Here is a 22505-nt window from a genome sequence, read left to right as displayed (position 1 = left end):
CTATTGTGACAGCATCCAATGCAGCGAGAGTAGACATGTCTGCAATGGTTGGCAGGTCCTTCAGTCCGGACCAGATGTTATCAGCATCCCCGCCAGTGCCTCTTTTGGGAAAACTGAGCTTTTTCCTCGCAGCCATAGATGTGGAAGAAAATGAGGGTGGAGCTGTTGGCATGTCACGGTCCTCTTCAGAGGACAATCTCCTGACCAGCAGGTCTTTGCACCGCTGTAGACTTGTGTCCGCCGGAAACAGAGACACAACATACGCTTTAAACCGAGGATCGAGCACGGTGGCCAGAATGTATTCCTCTGACTTTAAAAGAGTGACCACCCTCGGATCCTGGCAAAGCGTACGAAGGGCTACATCCACAAGAGCTACATGCTTGGTGTAATCGCAATGGCTTACCAGCTCCTCCCTCACTTTCTCCAGCTGCTTCTGCAACAGCCTGATCAGGGGAATGACCTGACTCAAGCTGGCAGTGTCGGAACTGACTTCTCGTGTGGCAAGTTCAAATGGCTGCAGAACCTTGCACAACACGGAAATCAGTCTCCACTGCGCTTGACTGAGGCACATCCCCACTCCTTTGCCTATGTCGTAGGTGGCTGTGTAGGCCTGAATGGCCTTTTGCTGCTCCTCCATCCTCTGCAGCATATAGAGGGTGGAGTTCCAGCGCGTCACAACCTCTTGTTTGAGGTGATGGCAGGGCAGGTTCATGCTTTTTTGATGTGCCTCTAGTCTGCGGTAGGCACTGGCTGAATGCCGAAAGTGTCCAGCAATTTTGCGCGCCACCGCAAGCATCTCCTGCACACCCCTGTCACTCTTGAGGTAATGCTGCACCACCAAATTAATGGTGTGGGCAAAACATGGGACGTGCTGGAAATTGCCCATATTTAATGGCCGCACAATGTTACTGGCATTGTCTGACACCACAAATCCCCATGAGAGTCTAAGTGGGGTAAGCCACTGGGAGATAATTTCCCTCATTTTCTCTAATATGTTGTCAGCGTTGTGCCTCTTATTAAAGCCTGTAATACACAATGTTGCCTGCCTTTGCATGAGCAGCCATTTTGTAGATGCTGCTACTGATGCAGCTGTTGCTGTTGCTGCGGAAGGGGATGCATCTACCCAGTGGGCTGTCACAGTCATATAGTCCTTCGTTTGCCCAGAACCACTTGTCCACATGTCCGTGGTTAAGTGGACAGTGGGTACAACCGCATTTTTAAGAGCACTGAGGACACTTGATCGTACTTCTCTGTACATTTTTGGTATCGCCTGCCTAGTGAAGTGGAATCTCGAGGGGATTTGGTACCGGGGACACAATACCTCCATCAACCCTCTAAATCCCACTCCACTGATGGCGGACACCGGGCGCACGTCTAACACCAACATTGCAGTTACAGCCGCAGTTATACGCTTTGCAATAGGGTGACTACTATCGTATTTTGTGGTCATGGCAAACGACTGTTGGACGGTCAATTGTTTTGTGAAAGACTTAGCGGTCTTAAGACTTCCCCTCTGGGAAGATGACCGACTAACAGCAGCAACAGCAGCAGTGGCAGTAGTAGGCGTACCGCTGCAGGATTCCTCGGATGAATCCCGTATTGAGGAGGACTCAGTCTGGCTGCTGACTTGGGCTGCAGGACTGAATCTGATGGAGATTGTGGAGGAAGTTGACGAGGAGGGTGTTGCTGGTGTGTATCCAACTGGACCACGGGATTTAGGTGTCCCTGTACCGATGAGGGTCCTAGCCCCAGTTCCTGAACTAACCACTGAACTATGAAGGTTATTCAGGTGACGTATAAGGGAGGATGTTCCTAGGTGGGCAAGATCCTTACCCCTGCTTATTTGAGCTTTACATAAGCTACATATGGCCATACATTGGTTGTCTGGATTTGGATAAAAATAACTCCAGACCGAAGAGGTGCATTTTTTGGTCTTCTGACCAGGCATGACGATGGGCTTTTTCATCCCATGGACATCAGCTGTTTCCCCCCCTGGTGCCTCATTTACAATAACCACATCACCATCCTCATCATCAAGTTCCTCCACAGCGCCAGCTACATCATCAATAGCCTCCTCCCGAGCCACCTCTTCCCGTACAGTGATGGGAAGGTCAGGCTTGACAACCACCAACATCCTTGGACTCGCCTTGTGGATTTGTGATAATTTCTCTTTAGAAGGCAGAGTTGTTTGCTGTTTTGTTGCTGACAGCATAACTCTCTTCAATTTTTTGTAGGGGGGGGGAGGAGGAGGAGGGCTAAGATCCGTGGGTGAAGCTGAACCACTAGTCATGAACACGGGCCAGGGCCTAAGCCGTTCCTTGCCACTCCGTGTCGTAAATGGCATATTGGCAACTTTACGTTTCTCCTCAGATGATTTTAAGTTTCTCTTTTTGCTACTTTTTCTTAGCTTGGGCTTTTTGGATTTTACATGTCCGGTACTACGAGATTGGGCATCGGGCTTGGAAGACGACGTTGATGGCATTTCATCGTCTATGTCATGACTAGTGGCAGCAGCTTCAGCATTAGGAGGAAGTGGGTCTTGATCTTTCCCTACTTTATCCTCCAAATTTTTGGTCTCCATTATATGTAGCACAAGATACTGCAGAATGTGTGAACTTGGTAATATTGCAGTACCAATGGACTTATACTGCTGGATTGGTTTTGCAAATTTGGTTATAATTATATATTTATTTATTTTTTTTTAATTTTTTATTTTTTTTTACTTTTTTTTTATTTTTTAAAAACTTGGGAATAATGGGGAAATAACTATGCCCTTAGAAGCACAGAGCACAGGACACAGCACCACTGGACTGAACAGGACACGGCACAGGACCCAGCAGCACTACGGAACTCAGCAGGACAGAGCACAGGACACAGCACCACTGGACTGATACTGCAGAATGTGTGAACTTTGTAATATTGCAGTACCAATGGACTTATACTGCTGGATTGGTTTTGCAAATTTGGTTATAATTATATATATTTTTTTTAATTTTTTATTTTTTATTTTTTTTTACTTTTTTTTTATTTTTTAAAAACTTGGGAATAATGGGGAAATAACTATGCCCTTAGAAGCACAGAGCACAGGACACAGCACCACTGGACTGAACAGGACACGGCACAGGACCCAGCAGCACTACGGAACTCAGCAGGACAGAGCACAGGACACAGCACCACTGGACTGATACTGCAGAATGTGTGAACTTTGTAATATTGCAGTACCAATGGACTTATACTGCTGGATTGGTTTTGCAAATTTGGTTATAATTATATATATTTTTTTTAATTTTTAATTTTTTATTTTTTTTTACTTTTTTTTTATTTTTTAAAAACTTGGGAATAATGGGGAAATAACTATGCCCTTAGAAGCACAGAGCACAGGACACAGCACCACTGGACTGAACAGGACACGGCACAGGACCCAGCAGCACTACGGAACTCAGCAGGACAGAGCACAGGACACAGCACCACTGGACTGATACTGCAGAATGTGTAAACTTTGTAATATTGCAGTACCACTGGACTTTTACTGCTGAATGTGTGAACTTGGTAATATTGCAGTACCAATGGGCTTATACTGCAGGATTGGTTGTGCAAATTTTGTGGTAATTAAAAAAAATTAAAGTAGTTTTTGGTATTTTTTTAAAAAACTTTTTTTTATTTTTTTAAACACAGGGGAATATTGGGGAAATAACTATGCCCTTAGAAGCACAGAGCACAGGACACAGCACCACTGGACTGAACAGGACACAGCACAGGACCCAGCAGCACCACTGACCTCAGAAGGACAGAGCACAGCACACAGCACCACTGGACTGATACTGCAGAACACAGCACAGCACAGCACAGCACAGCACAGAACTAAACAGCACAGAGGACCACCTAACACACCCTCCCTCTACCCTGATCAATGCCCGAGTGAAGATGGCGGCGACTAGCGGGGAATTTATAGGATCCGAGTATCGCGAGATCCGACAACGGGATTATGAGTCAGAGCCTCAGTTTCACATTTGAATTTGGCGCCAATACCCGGATCTGTCTCGGATCCGACTCGGATCCGCAACGTTCGGGTGGGCTCGGATTTCATAAATCCGAGTGCGCTCATCCCTAATTCTGGCAATGTTTTTCAGGTGGAATCAACAGGACTGGGAGAGAGTCTGGATGTAAGGAATAAAGCAGAGGGCAGAGTCATGTGTGACACCAAGGCAGCAGGCTTGCGAGACTGAGGAAACTGTGGTGTTATTAACAGTGAGGGAGATTTGAGGGGAAGTGGAGACTCTGGCAGGAGGGAAGATAATAAGCTCTGTTTTGGATATGTTGATACATCACACCTACTTCCCTGTTAAAAGGCTACTCGTGAAAAGGAACATCATGAACACAAAGCTGAATTGCCCCAGGCTAGAACTATGCCAAAATCAACATATCCATGTATAGGTGTTTAATCTGTAAAACCACTGGCGAAGTGTGTAATGTGCTCTCCAACTACTATCTATATAAACTTCTAATTAAAACTGAATTGGGCCAGGATTACATCCTCAAAATTCCCAGTAGAAGAAACGGCATAGTTCAGGCCATTCCCCCGGTCACCCCAAGCCACATCGATTTAATGCAAGACTGCTCCCTCTTTTTGGTGGACCTCACCCATTTTGGACATCGGGAGTTGGCAAATATGAGAGGATATCCTTACAAAAGAACTAAGGATCAAATAGGGTTAGAGGTTTTCATAGGTTAGAAAATGTGCAGACTAGATGGCCAAGTGGTTCTTATCTGCTGTCAAACTCTATGTTTCTATATACCAATTTTAAGATTGTGGTTTTAAAAATGACCGAACTAAACTAACCTGTTTGTGGCTTTGTCTAGTAAATGGCAACTAATAACATTTTGTTTAATGTCTTTAAATGTTAATGAATTTATTATATAAAAATGTTGACATTAGCATTCATCTGTTTTAAAAACTTCATTTAAAATCACATTATTTTTTATCGTTTAATTCCTCATTTAAAACACAACTCTAAATACTGAGGCTATGCAATATTCCACATTGCTAATCTGCTCTTTTTTTTAATCTTATTGTTAGTGCTGTAAAGGAAGACATCACTCCTACTTCCAGTAAAGAGGCTACTCGTGAAAAGCAACATCATGAACGCAAAGCTGAACTGCCCCAGGCTAGAACTGTGCCAAAATCATATGGGAGAGCCACAAAGAAAGACATTGCAGAAAAGTTTGGAGGGTGAGTAACTATAATCCAGAGGCCACTGAAGTGTTCAAAGGTAATTTGAGCATTTTTTCTTCAGCTACAAACAGAAACCTGTCTCATTTACAGCATATATGACAGAGCAGATGTAACACATGTCTATTTACAAGCAGGTGGATTTAGGGAGACATTTTATTCAGCCACTTAGCAAATCATTTTTTAGGAATGAGTCTCTGTCTGTCTAGTATTGCTCAGGGTGTAGGACATAAAAGCAGTGAACAATAACTCATAGCAAATAAGCCAGCACCTTACAGCCTTCACAGTCTCTGTCAATACTTTCAGAATTCATGAAAAACCACCTTCAAGCATACATGCTCACTTTTAAGATGTCTCCGGGGGAGAGGTCATGTGACATGGGCTAGGAGGAGGGCGTGGTGACATTTGGCGTCACCATAGCCCTGCCCCACCTATAGGAAAGCCAAAATTCGCGGCATTGAATGGAGGGGGCGGATTGCCATGTTAGTAGGGAGGTTCTTCTCTAGCTGAGTAGGCAGAGTTTTAGTGACAGCTTTGTAGAATTGCTGTGCAGAGATGCACTGTGTGACTCGGTTGATTCATACACTGGGACAGAGCCAGTTATTTCACATTATTGAAAATGAATGTATTCTTAGATTTTTTTACCTGCATGTGACCTCATTCTGTCACTATCCTAAAATGTGGGAGGAGCTTTAGAAGTGTAATTTGGTGTGGAGGTAATTGTTTATTTTTTATAATAATGTCAACTTAACATTGAAAAATGAATATTACCTCATTGTTCCATATCTGTATTTTTTTTTGTTTAGTGGTCCTTTAATGCTAACATATGGTCACATATGCTGACATATGGATAAAGATGTTGGTATTTTATAACCAGAAATATAAAATTTACTTTGCTGAAGCAATGATGGAAAGGGCTTTAACATAGTTTACTTTTCCAAAGGATGTAATTAACCTAGATGAGGTGTGGCCAACTGTGGTGAAACGAGGTATTATTATCACCTCAACCAGTCTGCACCTCGTTTCTCACAAACTGTGGACTATAAAAAAATACTTTTTCTAGCCCTCTTGTTCCCCATATTTGTCAGTCATATTTATACTTGTATATTTTCTATTTGTAAGTAGTTAAAATGTCTGCCAGCATGGCTTTCTTATCTTGCAAACTAGTCCATTGTTTCAGCCTAGGCAAAATGATTATTGTCCACCAGTCCTGTATAAATGTACATTACACAGGAGGTCTCTTGTCTTTGTTTAGCTGTGTGTCTGTGTGTGTTAGCATAGGGAAAAGGTCAACAGATAGATGACTACATTATATATTTAAATGTAATGTATCTGAATTGTATCCTTACTAGTTTAAAAAAACTTCTGCTGTATAGCCACAGAGCAATACCTGTCTCTAATTGTATCTAGAGCAAATTATCTGCTATCTGTGAAAAGGTAAACACAGAAAAGGACCAATCAGACAGGTCCTGGAACTCCAAGGAAGGTAATTTCTGTCTTTAAATACCAACTCCAAAGAACAGCAAATTGGCATTCACTACCCAGTGATAGCTGAAGTTAGGCTGGCATTGAGATCCAGATCTCTGCCCAGATAGGAAAGGGACAATCGGTCCCTGGAGTACTGCCTTTGCCCTGATCTACCTGTCCAGGTCTTGGGGAGCTGTGTGTCTGCCAAAAGCTGAGTGACAGTGACTCAGGACCACTGCCTTTGCTGGTAGCCTTAAAGGAGAGAGGGGGAGAAGCTTAGATGGATAGACAGCAGTCCCTGAGAGTGACTAGGATACTGGTGAGGTGTTTTTATTATACCCTGTATGTTGCCTGTGCGGACTGTGGTGTTATTTGTTGCAGGTTATTATTTAAAGATGTTTATTGCTGTTTGGTGCTACCATTTTGTTAAATAAATGTATTTATTTTATTTTGGATATTTGCCTGGGTGAATTTGAACCTTGGATAAGTTCCCAGTAGGCCACCCGTGCGGCACAGTGGGTTACATTAAACCAGGTATCTTCACAACAACCACTCAGAGACAAGAGACAAAAGATATCTATAGATACGCAAGGAGCCAACTTTACCTTATAAATGTATGTATATACATATTCACAGTATAAACACATTTTTTCTCCAAGAGAGTGAAAAGATGGTATATACTGAAGTATAGCTTTATATGGAAACATATTATCCAATTGAAAACTACTAACATCATTCAGAGGGAATGCTCATTGGAATCTAATTTCTTTAATTTTTTTCTCCTTTTACTTGTTCAATTAGAAGAGCTTCTTATTCAGAAGAACTCCAACTTAATACCACCAAAAAAGAGTAGTTGTTGGGTCAGAGTTCTTCTGAATAAAAGGAACTTCCTATTGAACAAGTAGAAGGAGAAAAAAAAAATCATGACATTATATTCCTATAAGCAATTCCTTTTGCGATTAAGTGAGTGTTTTTCAATTGGATAAATATGGTCTCCTCCCCTCTCTCTCTTACATCAATTCATGTACGAATGCAAATGACACTTATGACAGCCTACAACTTGACAGGCAGAACGGGGGAAGGAAGAGGTGGACTAACGTAGGTCATGTACAGTAAGGGCGTGCTCAGGGCGTTCCACCTCAGATGTGGTTGATTCATGCCTAAGGTTTCTCGTAAGTACAATTTCACTGTATCATTTGCACCAACTACAGAGCAGGTAAAAGTGCCGACTGATAGTGATGAATGACATGGCATAGTCTTTGTTTTAAAAAATACATGTTTGTGTGCCACTAGATAGCACAGTACATGTTATGCAAATAAGATAGACCAGTGGTTCCCAAACTGGGTGCCGCGGTTCCCTGGGGTGCCGCGCCGATCTCACAGGGGTGCCGCGACCAAGGCCGGTGGTAAGCAAAGCAGGGGACTACTTGGTAACTATTTTGGCTTAGGGGTGCTTTGAAAAAATTATGGAGACCCTAAGGGTGCCTCGAACTGAAAAAGTTTGGGATCCACTGAGATAGACTATAAAAATTCATTAAATGTACAGTACTCATTAAAAGCATCTTTATTTATGTATTAATTGTTGAACAAATATTGAATTTTTCTTTTAAATCCATATTTGTATTAATGATTATATTGTTAAGAGTTGTTCATTTATTTTATAATATAATTTTTTTGTATGTTGATGTGACCTTATATGGCATATATGCTTGTGTGTACACTGCAGTCTGTTCTGTCTGTCTACTTAAAGCAAGTACCGTTTAGGCAGAGCATACTCTTCGATTTGAATACGGTTAGAACTATGCTCAAGTTATGTGCACGCAAGTTGGTGAATCAGGCCCCATATGTATGTGTACTGAAATTCAATTATTAACACAAATTGAAAGGGCAGCAAAGAGAAATGTGGTCCTCATGGGTGTAAAAAACTAGTGGTTCTAGTAAAGGAAATGGATTTTTATCTAAGACAACTACCTTTGACAAATAATAGAAGAATCAATTAGAGGGGGAGCTCTCCTGGACTGGTAAGTACCCAAAACTCTGTTAACAACTGGCACAATTGTAAGCATAGCCATCCATTAAGCTACATAGCCTCCCACCTAGGGACCAGTGAGCAGTGAAGAGCCTGGATTACCCTGACATGTTTTTATGTTTTGCTTTTTAAAAATTAAATAAAATGAAAAAAAAGAAGGGGGTGAAGGGGGTTCAAAACAGTATGTTGCCTATGGCTCAATGGAGTCTTAATCTGGCTAAACACATAAATCTATCATGCATTTGATCTATTGTGGGTTTTTCTGATTTTTTTTTTCTTTGATTCTACTATTTGAAATGTATTATTATTTTTAAATAAATCTTTAATGGTGAGTACAGAAATAGGTTGTCAAGTGATGTAAGGTTTCTTGCAGGGTGGCCACTTCTGGGATTCGTGTGCAAAGATCGACAAGCTGTGGTGCAGGTGCTGTGAAGAATATGCTGCTAGAGTGGTGCAGGGCAAAGACTCGGGGGCGCGAGGTGAGAATTTGGAAAAGTATTTCTGCTACAATCAATTGTGATCAGATTAATGACAATTACAGTCAAAATAAAAAAGTGAAAAGCTTGTGTGGGCTTACCAAGGCAGAATGGTTAGTTGCTTTAGTGAGTGCTTTAGTCATGGAAGATAAGATAAATTTGTTTTCATTGGTATGAGAGATGGTAATTGTCGTGAGTTAATTGCTTCTAACCCTCCATCCCTTTATCCCCCCACCAGAGTTAACAGATCCAAAATGTCCACCAATCAATGCATTTTGGACAGATAAAATTTGTCCACAATGTCTGACAACAGGGCTGATCAAAATGTGATGGGTTCTGACATGATAATTGGTGGAAAATCCTGCTGCTCTGTGAATGTACTGCAATCCATTTATTAACCCCACTCACAAAAAGCCCAAATATATGACAATTGTCAATCTACAGGTGTTGCTTAATTGGCCAGTTTCAGCTGCTTGGCAGTGGAAGTGTGGACAGCTTAACACCTGCACAGTGTTGGAAAAATCACATACGGTGTGTAGGGTGATACTCTGAGATCTGTACAGTATCGTCCTGCATAAGTAATTCCACACCAAAAATCTAAATCAACGGAAAGCTACATACAAAAGGTTTTTTCTCCACTTCATATTCATGTTGCAGTCATTTCTTGTTCCCCTCACCATATTCCAATTCCTTGACCACTTTGCTCCCTGGCTCACTTATATCTGACCTACCTGTTATACTATATGGTTTCAACCTCCCCATTGACATCCCCGCCAACAAAACTTCTTTTGATTAATTCCAGCTTAGGTCTCTACCTACCAGTAAATTGGATATTTCCCTGATCTTTACTTCTCCCACTTCTACTCCATCTCTAGTTTCTCTAACTTGGCCTTCTTGTTCTCTGACTGCAACCTCCTTTATTTCAACGTCAAACTTATCTCATGCTACAACCCACAATCAAATCCATATGCACAGAGTGACACCTAAATACTCTCAACCCTATCCACTAATTTTCACTAAAACGACTAATCTTTCCTATAACAAACCTGCCCTACCCTAATCTAACGTCCTCTTTCTACAGCAACAACTCACTGCGTGAAGCCAAACTTCCAGTTCTCTGGGGTTTTAAAGCATGCGCAGTAGCACAATTCGGACATAGTCCCTCTGCCTCACTTCCGCCTCCATTAGACCACCGGGAATCATGCTGCGGTTGACATAGCAACATAGGCAAGGGAGACGGAGCTCCATATAGTAACACTTTTGACCCAGTCTCTCTCTCCATCTACCGCCCTATTACTCTCCTCCAAACTACTTGACCAACTTGTGTACAACTGCATTTTCAACTAGGGATGTGCACCGGCGACTTTTGAGGTCTCGTGTTTTGTGTTTTGGATCCGGATTTTCGTTATTTTTGAGGTTCGGATTTGTCTCGCAAAACACTTGACGAAAGGTCTCGGTTCGGATTTAAGGTATTGGATTCGGATTTTTTTTGAAAAAAACATAAAAAGTTTAAAAATCAAGTTTTTGGGCTTATTTTCACTCCTAGGCTATTATTAACCTCAATAACATTCAATAACAAGCATTTCCACGAATTTACAGTGTATTCTGAACACCTCACAATATAGTTATTAGTCCAAAACGTTGCAACAAGGTATCTTTCTGGACTGCGTAGAGGAGTGGGTCACCACAATATATATTAAAAACCCTGAACTTTTATGATTCGCACCAATAATTGTACCTGGACTGCGTAGAGGAGTGGGTCACCACAATATATTAAAAACCCTGAACTTTTATGAATCGCACCAATAAATGTACCTGGACTGCGTAGAGGAGTGGGTCACCACAATATATATAATAAGAAAACCATCAACTGGTTTGATTCGCACCAATAAATGTACCTGGACTGCGTAGAGGAGTGGGTCACCACAATATATTAAAAACTCTGAACTTTTATGAATCGCACCAATAAATGTACCTGGACTGCGTAGAGGAGTGGGTCACCACAATATATATAATAAGAAAACCATCAACTTGTTTGATTCGCACCAATAAATGTACCTGGACTGCGTAGAGGAGTGGGTCACCACAATATCTTAAAAACCCTGAACTTTTATGAATCGCACCAATAAATGTACCTGGACTGCGTAGAGGAGTGGGTCACCACAATATATATAATAAGAAAACCATCAACTTGTTTGATTCGCACCAATAAATGTACCTGGACTGCGTAGAGGAGTGGGTCACCACAATATATTAAAAACCCTGAACTTTTATGAATCGCACCAATAAATGTACCTGGACTGCGTAGAGGAGTGGGTCACCACAATATATATAATAAGAAAACCATCAACTGGTTTGATTCGCACCAATAAATGTACCTGGACTGCGTAGAGGAGTGGGTCACCACAATATATTAAAAACCCTGAACTTTTATGAATCGCACCAATAAATGTACCTGGACTGCGTAGAGGAGTGGGTCACCACAATATATATAATAAGAAAACCATCAACTTGTTTGATTCGCACCAATAAATGTACCTGGACTGCGTAGAGGAGTGGGCACTGGGCACCACAATAAAATATATAAAAAACCTTCAACAGGTCTGCATTACACTACACATACGGCTGCTCCTCCATCCTCTCCATCATATACATGTTGGAGTTTTAGCGTGTGACAACCTCTTGTTTTTGATAATGTCAGTGCATTTTGAATATTTTTCAATTTGCCCCACACCACTGAATGTACTTTATCTATGATACGCATCTATCTATCTTGACTGCGTAGTGTGGTGGCCCCGGTACACAATTTGGTACCGAGGCCACAATATAATTAAAAAACCCTCCACGTGTCGGAATTCCACCAAACAAGTATCTGGACTGCATAGTGGGGTGGCCCCGGTACCCAATTTGATACCGGGGCCACAATACCTACTCAAAACATGCTCCAGACAATTCGTCATTGACAGACCCCAGACAGACAGGGTCGTAGTGTTACTGTTTGACTTTGTAAACCCAAAAAAATGTCCCTGTTGCACTTGCACATAGTCGTGCAATCAAGACTGACTTTTTCATTTAAAGGCACGATCTTTCAAGTGTCAGAAAGAGAGAGAAGACACAGGAGAGGAGAGTTGTAGCTGGGGACCTGGGGTGGAAGCTCCCAGGCTCCCCCAGCATTGCCTGGAAGTCTGAGCGTGGTGACTGAGCCAGGGCAAGGAATGTGTGCCCTGGATGAGGGGGAGAACTCCATGCCACTATAGTGAACCCAAGAGAGAGGGGGACACTGCACATGGAAGAGGCCCTGGAGTGAGGGCTGCTACAAGAGGCATGGTAGCTGTAGTGTCAGATCCTGAGGCTGAGAGTACACAGAGTGACGTGTCAGAGCACAGGAGACATTATCCCCGCAGAGGAGGGATGAGCTGCAGTTGAGAGGTCTGCTGTTGAAATAGGACATGCACACTTTAACAAACCAATCATTTCAGCGACAGGGCCTACCAAACAACTTTGACTGAAATGATTGGTTTGTTTGGGCCCCCACACCAAAAAAGCTATTCATCTCTCCCTGTACAGACTAAACAGGCTCTACTGAGGCAAGATGTCGTCCTCATCCTCAACCTCTGATTCCTCTCCCCCTACAGTGTCTACTTCCTCCTCATCACACATTATCAATTCGTCCCCGCTGGACTCCACAACCACAGGTCCCTCTGTAGTATCTGGAGGGCAGTGCTGTACTTCATTGAGGAATTGATTATTCATTTTTATAAACATCATTTTTTCAACGTTGTGAGGAAGCAACCTCCTTCGCCGCTCACTGACCAGGTTCCCCGCTGCACTAAAAACTCTTTCCGAGTACACACTGGAGGGGGGACAACTCAGTTAAAAAATAGAGCCAGTTTGTACAGGGGCTTCCAAACTGCCTTTTGGAGTTCTACCACGTCACTACCTCTAGTTAATTTAGATTGCAAGGCTTGTAAATATAAATACTTTGAAGATAAAAAAAAGCAGGCTGCACAGACTGTGGAGCTAGAAAGTGAAATTAAATGGACCACGTTACTTTGGTGGCTATCTATGCCCCCCCCCCCGCCCTACACTTGTAGTTGAATATAAATAAAGCAGCCTGCATAGACTGTAGAACTAGCAATTCAAATATACAAAGAAATGGACAAAGGCAGTTTGGTATCTGTCTGCATCAGATCCCCTCTCCACTAGGAGTAAAACAGAAAACTTTTCAGCCGTTATATAATCTAGAATATAAATAGAAATTGAGAAATGCAATTTGGTATCTGTCTGCATCATAATCATCAACATCCTCCTCAGCGCCAGCTACATCAATATCCTCCTCCCAGTGCACAACATTCACACCTTCATTAGCCAAATCTGTAACTGGACTGTGGGTGATCCTTCCAGCATATGCAGAGGGCGTGCTGCAAATGCTGGATGGAGTCACCTCTTCCCGTACAGTGATGGGAAGGTCAGGGTTCACAACCAACAACACCCTTGGACTCGCCTTGGGGATTTGTGATGTCATCTGTTTAGAAGGCAGAGTTCTTTGCTGTTTTGTTGTTGTTGCTGACAGCATAACTCTCTTAAATTTTTTGTAGGGGGGGGGGGGAGGGCTTTGATCCTTGGGTGAAGTTGGACCACTAGTCATGAACACGGGACAGGGCCTAAGCCGTTCCTTGCCACTACTTGTCGTAATTGGCATATTGCCAACTTTACGTTTCTCCTCAGATGATTTTAAGTTTCTTTTTTTGCTGTTTTTTGAGAACTTGGGCTTTTTGGATTTTACATGCCCTGTACTAGGAGATTGGGCATCGTGCTTGCCAGACGACGTTGATGGCATTTCATCGTCTATGTCATGACTAGTGGCAGCAGCTTCAGCATTAGGAGGAAGTGGGTCTTGATCTTTCCCTACTTTATCCTCCAAATTTTTGGTCTCCATTATATGTAGCACAAGATACTGCAGAATGTGTGAACTTGGTAATATTGCAGTACCAATGGACTTATAATGCTGGATTGGTTTTGCAAATTTGGTTATAATTATTATATATTTTTTTTTTTTTTAATTTTTTATTTTTTTTTACTTTTTTTTTATTTTTTACAAACTTGGGAATAATGGGGAAATAACTATGCCCTTAGAAGCACAGAGCACAGGACACAGCACCACTGGACTGAACAGGACACGGCACAGGACCCAGCAGCACTACGGAACTCAGCAGGACAGAGCACAGGACACAGCACCACTGGACTGATACTGCAGAATGTGTAAACTTTGTAATATTGCAGTACCACTGGACTTTTACTGCTGAATGTGTGAACTTGGTAATATTGCAGTACCAATGGACTTATAATGCTGGATTGGTTTTGCAAATTTGGTTATAATTATTATATTTTTTTATTTTTTTTTAATTTTTTATTTTTTTTTACTTTTTTTTTATTTTTTACAAACTTGGGAATAATGGGGAAATAACTATGCCCTTAGAAGCACAGAGCACAGGACACAGCACCACTGGACTGAACAGGACACGGCACAGGACCCAGCAGCACTACGGAACTCAGCAGGACAGAGCACAGGACACAGCACCACTGGACTGATACTGCAGAATGTGTAAACTTTGTAATATTGCAGTACCACTGGACTTTTACTGCTGAATGTGTGAACTTGGTAATATTGCAGTACCAATGGGCTTATACTGCAGGATTGGTTGTGAAAATTTTGTGGTAATTAAAAAATATTAAAGTAGTTTTTGGTATTTTATAAAAAAAATTTTTTTTTATTTTTTTAAACACAGGGGAATATTGGGGAAATAACTATGCCCTTAGAAGCACAGAGCACAGGACACAGCACCACTGGACTGAACAGGACACAGCACAGGACCCAGCAGCACCACTGACCTCAGAAGGACAGAGCACAGCACACAGCACCACTGGACTGATACTGCAGAACACAGCACAGCACAGCACAGCACAGCACAGCACAGCACAGCACAGCACTAAACAGCACAGAACTAAACAGCACAGAACTAAACAGCACAGAACTAAACAGCACAGAACTAAACAGCACAGAGGACCACCTAACACACCCTCCCTCTACCCTGATCAATGCCCGAGTGAAGATGGCGGCGACTAGCGGGGAATTTATAGGATCCGAGTATCGCGAGATCCGACAACGGGATTATGAGTCAGAGCCTCAGTTTCACTTTTGAATTTGGCGCCAATACCCGGATCTGTCTCGGATCCGACTCGGATCCGCAACGTTCGGGTGGGCTCGGATTTCAGAAATCCGAGCGCGCTCATCCCTATTTTCAACTGCCTCTAACTTTCCTACACACCCTTCACTCGATTGGCTTTTTTAAAAATATTTCTTTCCAGGTTCACGTTTTACCTACCCAACTGCTCCTTCAGCATCCCTACCCCTGGCACATCCTCCACTATACTTCCACTATCTGTTGGCATCCCATAAGGTTTTGCTTTTGGTCATCTGTTTTCCTATCTTTCCACCGCTTATCTTGGTGAACTTATTTACTCATTCACCTCCAATACCACTCTTCGCTAATGACACCGAAATCTGTCTCTCCTTTCCTGACCTCTTCCCTACTATTGTTGTAGGAATGATGGGTGTTATCTATCCTAATAATAATAATAAGCCAAAGTTTACCAATAACTAATATGATTAATTATTGGGGCATAATGAAGCGAGAGCTACTCATGCAACTCCTTTCTTTGGCTGGCTTCTATACCGCCCAAGTTTAACACATCTATTAACCTCCACATACAATAGCTCACAAATCTGTGTTAGTCACTATATCCAAAGTGTTCTCAACTACATTAGAATGTATTACAATTATAGACACACCATCCATTCATCCTTTCTCTGTTATCAGAAACACATAGACAAACATAGGATACAAAATCTTTTACTTTACAGAGATAACTCAAATCATATATACAGTACATATAATCCTTACATACGGTACATTACAGTTTACCAGGCAAGATGTTACTAAACCACCGTGAGAAGTGAGTTCACAATTTAAATCCCAGTATGTGACTTTGTTACCTTTATATTTTAGTAATCCTTTATTTACGTATGCATGTAACTACAGGGATCCTTTAATGTGTATGTATATATGTGTGAAATGTTTATGTATAAATATAGAAGTAATGTGTTTTTGCGTGTGTGTGGCATCAGTCTTTCTTCTCTGTGTACTCGTTTCTATATGTTGAGAGAGCGAGCAAGCATGCATGAGTGCATGTGTGCATGTGTGCATGGAGAAGGGACTTGAGTGAGAATGTGAGCATGTTTTATCATGTTGGATAAGAGAGCGTGTGAGAGCACATGTGTGTGAGGAGAGAACGAGTATGTGAGAGAGTGTGTGTGAAGAAGGATAGATAGGATTAATATAAAAACTTATTGCAGGTGTTAGACATTCAGGGTTAAACTAACAGTATTGCAGAATTATGGTTACTGTATTACATATTGAAGATAGTATAGGGTTATATTGAAGATATCATAGTGGTAATAAAAACAGTGCATTGCAGCAGAACAGTAAATTGCAGATAGTATAAAGTTATAATGCAAGGAATAGTTAGTGAATATTGCAGAGTTAGCACCAAGTAGCGTGGAAGCGTGCTGAAGATGCAGAGTGTACAGGGAAGCATACTAAAGGCATTCTGGAAACAGCTAAGTGTTTTCTGTAGTGCAGTGGTAGAGAGACTGGATCTTATATAGCTTAGGACCAATTCTCCCAGCCTGCTCTGGTGACCTTTACCGCCCCCTCAGATGCATATTGCTAAGAGTGAGGATTCATCAAGCCTTGCTGTTCTCATGTGACCTGTTAAGTATGAACCGGCATCCGGGCAGTTCATATTCTGCACATATGCGGCACATTGCACGTGCTCAGGCTGCAGTTTGTAGCTAGCGGCCATTAAGGTTGTCATGGCAATAGTGTTTCTGGGAACCGTCTCGGGACCCTTGAGGTTAGCTTTGGCAGGGATATAGTGGAAACTGGGAGGCCGAATGAGTTTCTTGCTCATAGGGGTACCTTGATTCCTGTATACCAGACGCTAGGAGGAGCAATACCGGACTGGACTCCGTACTGGAATATTCAACTGGAATTTGGACCTGATGGACTGGAACCTGGACGTGGGAACAGGGAGGGCCGGACCCCACGACCAGAGACTCAATACTGCCAAGAACTCAGAAACTCAGAGGAATATAGTACCACAACTGGGACTGGGAAGAGTCAGAACTCAGGCAGAGACTATACTGGGGGTGGCAACTTCCTGAACAGAATAAACCTGGAGCTGGTCCTGGACAACTCAGAACTTAAAACCTGAGGTAGGCCTGGAACTGGAAGTCGGTACTCCGAGACACAGAGATGGCTCCAGAAAGTGGATGATTCAGAACAACAACCTGCTACCCCAGATAGCCAGTAGGAGAGACAGGAATAGAGTGATGAGAGGAGGATCCACACAGGAAGTAACAGCTGGAAACTATACACGAGCAGATAGAATGAAGGTGATTCCACACGAGAAATAAATAGCCAAAGTCTTTATTTCAGCAAGCAGAGTGAAGCTGAATTCACAAAAAGGGTTAATGGTTTAACGTTTGTATCACAGCAAGCAGAGTGAGGCTGAATTTTGACAAAGGGTTACTGGTTTGAAGTCCATATAACAGCAACAAGATGAAGCTGAATTCACACAGAGGGTTAATGGTTTAAAGTCCATATAACAGCGACAAGATGTATCTGAATGTACACAAAGGGTAAATGATTGAAGTCCATGTATTAGTAACAATATGAAGCAGCAAACAAACAGCAACTGTGGTAGTCTGGAACCAGGAACTAGGAAAGTGTTGCACTGGCAATTTGCTGAGTGTAGGAGGAGATCTTATAGTTTGCAGAGGAAGCTAATTGGTGAATTGGTGGAAGAGATCAGGTGTTCAGACTCAGCAGGATGTTTAATAAATGTCTCACCCAAGATGGCAGCCTCCAGTACTAGCAAATAGAAGTCACACTTGTTCCAGGATAGAATGCTACCTTCGGCCAAAATGGAGATGTACGGTGATATGGTACCGCCGAGTGGTGAAAATAGGACTAAGACCCCGATTTGTGACAAAGGTACTCCCTCCTGGATTTCTGTGTCCTAAACTTCGCTCACTGTGATGATGTCATCAGGGAGAGGCATGCCCACACACTGGAGCTGCATTTCTGGAGCACCGTCTCAACTATCTTGCATGACCAACTGTCTTTTTTACTATCTCCACATAAATGTCCTCGTTCTAAATAAAGTTGAACATAACCAAACAGAGCTTATCATCTCTCTTCCTCGCAGAAACTCCACCTCCATTCAAATCTTACTCACTGTCAGCAACACCTAATTTTTTTCATCTCTCAAACCATATTGCCTTTGTGTCACACTTGAATCTGCTCTCTACTTTACTTGTAATATTCTTATGATACACATTTGTGTTACTCAAGATGCAACCAAAACTCTTATTCATTTTTTAATTATCTCCCACCTTGACTACTGCAATCTCCTCCTATCTGGCATTCCTCTGTCCTTTCTATCCCTGCTTCAATCCATCAGAAATACCATGTCAAGACTGATCTTCCTCTCTCCACTCCACATCCAGTACACCACTCTGATAAATCCTTACTATAGCTCTCCATATCCTCCAAAATCAAGTTACTCACCCTTTCCAACAGATCCTACAACACCACCATCTTTTCATACATCTCAAACCTCATCTCGAAATACTCTCTGTCACAATACTGTTAAAGTTTTTATCCCAATGTCCCCCTAGAGTGTCTGCCCTAGCACACATTATGACTGTGTATTCCGTATGTGTGTTTTCATTCCCATAGCATGTCTGTGCTCACCCCCATACTGTGTTTGAATATTAACTTTAAGATTGGTAATATATGATATTAATAATATATAATATATATTGTATTATGTTATCTATTATACTGTAGGTGAGGTATTCCTATTAGTCTGATGGCCTCCTATTGTTCACTTATGCCAAAGGAGTAAGTCTATGTGTATTCCAGATCTGTAGACACATACATCAATAATTATGTTATCAGGTAGACCAGACTATTGTTTAACAGAAGCTATCTTTGTTTACCTAAACAACAGGAGATCTAGCTATGGTTAGCGTCCCCTCCTCTGTTAAAATCTAGTCAGGCAAGTGTTATGTTTAAAACACAATAGAGTGAATAGTCACCTTTACATTATGATGTAACCATTTATAAGGAGTGTGTATATTTTAACCTGCTATTTACAATGCTAGTAAACCACACGTTACAGGCTAAAAATGAGAAACTGTAATATTGTGATTTTTAGCTACATCTGTAGGCAAACAAGATAATGTTTAGTAGTGTATTCACAAGCCAGACATGGTGGCTTTCTGTGTCTGATTTAAGCACCTTAATTAGGAAATGTGTATTGTATTCCTATGCCTGAATATCCTAAGACCCAGCAGACAGTAAACACACCCCTACAGCCTGAGGCTATTCTGTGGGAATAAAAAAGAGCAGTGGAGTGTCATGGGGGTTAATGGAGGAAAGATCAGTCTGGTGTAGGAGGCTTGGTTCCTGCCAGGTGACGGAGGACATAGATCGGGAGAAGGACTGGGAGGACCCTTGTTCCTCTTCCTTTGAATAAGTAACCCCAGGTCTTGTGAATCTGTGTGCTCGCCAAAAGAGAGGTGACAGTGAAGCCAGACCACTGCCCTGCTGGCAGTCACTGGGGCTATAGTCGCCTATAGTCGGATTTCCCAAGGTGGCCATAATAGGACCGGTATTGTATTGTATGTTCTACTTTTATGTCCATTGTGCATACCTGTAATTGTTACTCCTGTACATATGCTTGTTTTGTGCCTGTTGTTGCTGTTCCATTAATAAAAGCTATCATTGGTTAAGTTGGATATCTGCCTGGGTGTAAGTATTTATTCACATACAGGGGAACTCGGTAGGTTGTTCAGCCTTGGTAGATACCGTTCCCTCATACTCTCTCTCATGCCTTCTTAGACCTACCTCTGACATGCGCTTTGCCTAATGTTTTATTACCACCTCTCACTCATGCCTACAAGATTTCTTCTATGCCACTGCACATGTATCCGATTCCTTACCAAGCCCAATCAGATTCTCCCCAGCTTTCAAATCTTTCAATACTCACTGAAAACCCGCCTTCTAATTAGAACAACTTAGTTCACATTAGTACAACTTCACGACTGTACCACTCTCTACTCTGAGCTATACTTGATGCTCTTCAGTCAACTATACCCTTTTCCAACTCAATTGTAAGGTCTCTTATGGCCATCCCTACCATTTATTTTAATGTCTGCATTTATTTTGTCTACTTTGTATGTCCCTGTTTTACGTATGTCGTGTTTCTCCCACTGTCAGGTGCTATAGAGCACTGTGGCACCTTACATGTAAAGTAAAATAATAATAATATTTCAGTACATGCACAATAGATTGCATTGTTGCTTTGGGGTTGATTCTAGCCAGGGCAATATCTGCTTGCTGTGAAATCCTGCTGGTACTGCATGTACACTTTCTTGGGCTGCCAGGCTGCAGTGTGATACCCCACTCGCTGTTGCCCTCCTCTTTAGCTCTGTCTATGGCGTTGGTGTGGCATCCAAGACCAGATGGTCCTCTGAAAACTCAGATATTTAATACAGGTTGTGTGGAGTGGACACTAGTGGTGGTGCAGTGCAAGATGTTTAAAATAATTAGAGATGGTCACTGACCCCCGTGTTTTGGTTTTGGATTCGGTTTTGGATCTGGATTACCGTCGCGTTTTGGTTTTGGTTTTGGTTTTGCAAAACCGCCATTGCGTGTTTTGGTTTTGGTTTTGGTTTTGTTTGGTTTTGTTTTGCTATTTTTTTGGAAAATCCATGTTTTTGGGCCTAAATTAACCCAATTTAGTGCTCCAACTGTTTTAGAGACAAGTAATCTAATTGTTGAGGTAATAAATCATCCAAAAAAACAGTTTAATTCTTCGTTGGTAGGCCTATTCTACACACAAAACAGATTGTCTTCCTCTCCATTTATGCATATTGGCAATGCAGCCATCGTCTTTGAATGTATATTACACCCTACACTTATAGTTAAATATGTAAAGAAATGGAAAAAGCCAGTTTGGTTTCTGTCTCTCAAGGCCCCCCTCCACTTGTATAAAATACCAAAAAATTCAGCCATTATAGACTGTACAATATTAATTGACATGGAGAAAGACAGTTTGGGGTCACTCTGTCTCTCTAGGCCCCCCTCCACTTGTATAAAATACCAAAAAATTCAGCCATTATAGACTGTACAATATTAATTGACATGGAAAAAGCCAGTTTGGTTTCTGTCTCTCTAGGCCCCCCTCCACTTGTATAAAATACTAAAAAATTCAGCCATTATAGACTGTACAATATTAATTGACATGGAGAAAGCCAGTTTGGTTTCTGTCTCTCTAGGCCCCCCTCCACTTGTATAAAATACCCAAAAATTCAGCCATTATAGACTGTACAATATTATGAAAAATGGACAAAGCCAGTTTAGGGTCACTCTGTCTATGACACCCTACCCTTAAGGATAAATTGCCCTAACAGCAGCCTTTCAAGATGGTATGTGATATGGAAATGCCACAAGTCCCTTTCCTCTTTGGGGGTAGATTGCACCCTACACTTACATAGAAAGTTTTAAAAAGATGTTATCAGCATCATCTTCAGCTTAATCCTCACCCTCATCAGTGTGTACGTCATCATCACAGACTATCAATTCATCGCCGCTTGAATCCGCCATTAGAGAACAGTCAGTGCTTGGATGTCTTGGATGGTGAAGGCCTTCCTCGTGGAAGATGTAGTTCATTTTTATAAACATCATTTTCTCCACATTTTCGGGAAGTAACCTTCTACGGCGATCACTGACTAAGTTCCCTGCTGTGCTGAACACTCGTTCAGAGTACACACTGGAGGGTGGGCAGCTTAGGTATTGCAAAGCAAGTTTGTACATGGGTTTCCAAATGGCCTGCTTTTCTTCCCAGTAAGGAAAGGGACTGTCTGACATTTCCATATCAACTACCTCTTGAAAGTAATCCTCCACCATCCTTTGCATGTTTATACTCATATTGGATGGAGTTATGGGCAAAGTGACACATTTTTTTGAAAAATCCTTCAAACCAGCCCAGATGTTAAATTGTTCTGGTCTGCCCCCTGTGTCTTCCCTGCTTCTTTTTTGGAAATTTAATTTTTTACGAGCAACAGCTTGAGAAAGTGAAGGAGGACACGTCGTCAAGCCGAGGCCCA

General features: G+C 41.9%; 1 protein-coding gene across 2 annotated transcripts in view; it reads left to right on the top strand.

The window, feature by feature from the left end:
• SMTNL1 (smoothelin like 1) overlaps nucleotides 1-22505 on the top strand; it is a 61023-nt gene that overhangs the window by 24744 nt on the left and 13774 nt on the right. For both annotated transcript variants that reach the window (XM_075217205.1, XM_075217206.1), the window contains exons 2-3: nucleotides 5078-5230; nucleotides 9100-9205. In XM_075217205.1, coding sequence (XP_075073306.1) covers nucleotides 5078-5230; nucleotides 9100-9205 — 259 coding nt within the window. The remainder of the gene's footprint in view (nucleotides 1-5077; nucleotides 5231-9099; nucleotides 9206-22505) is intronic.

Source organism: Mixophyes fleayi, chromosome 6 (genome assembly GCF_038048845.1).
Source record: "Mixophyes fleayi isolate aMixFle1 chromosome 6, aMixFle1.hap1, whole genome shotgun sequence".
Classification (NCBI taxonomy): Eukaryota; Metazoa; Chordata; class Amphibia; order Anura; family Limnodynastidae; genus Mixophyes; species Mixophyes fleayi.
This window is presented reverse-complemented; position numbering and strand designations above follow the sequence as displayed.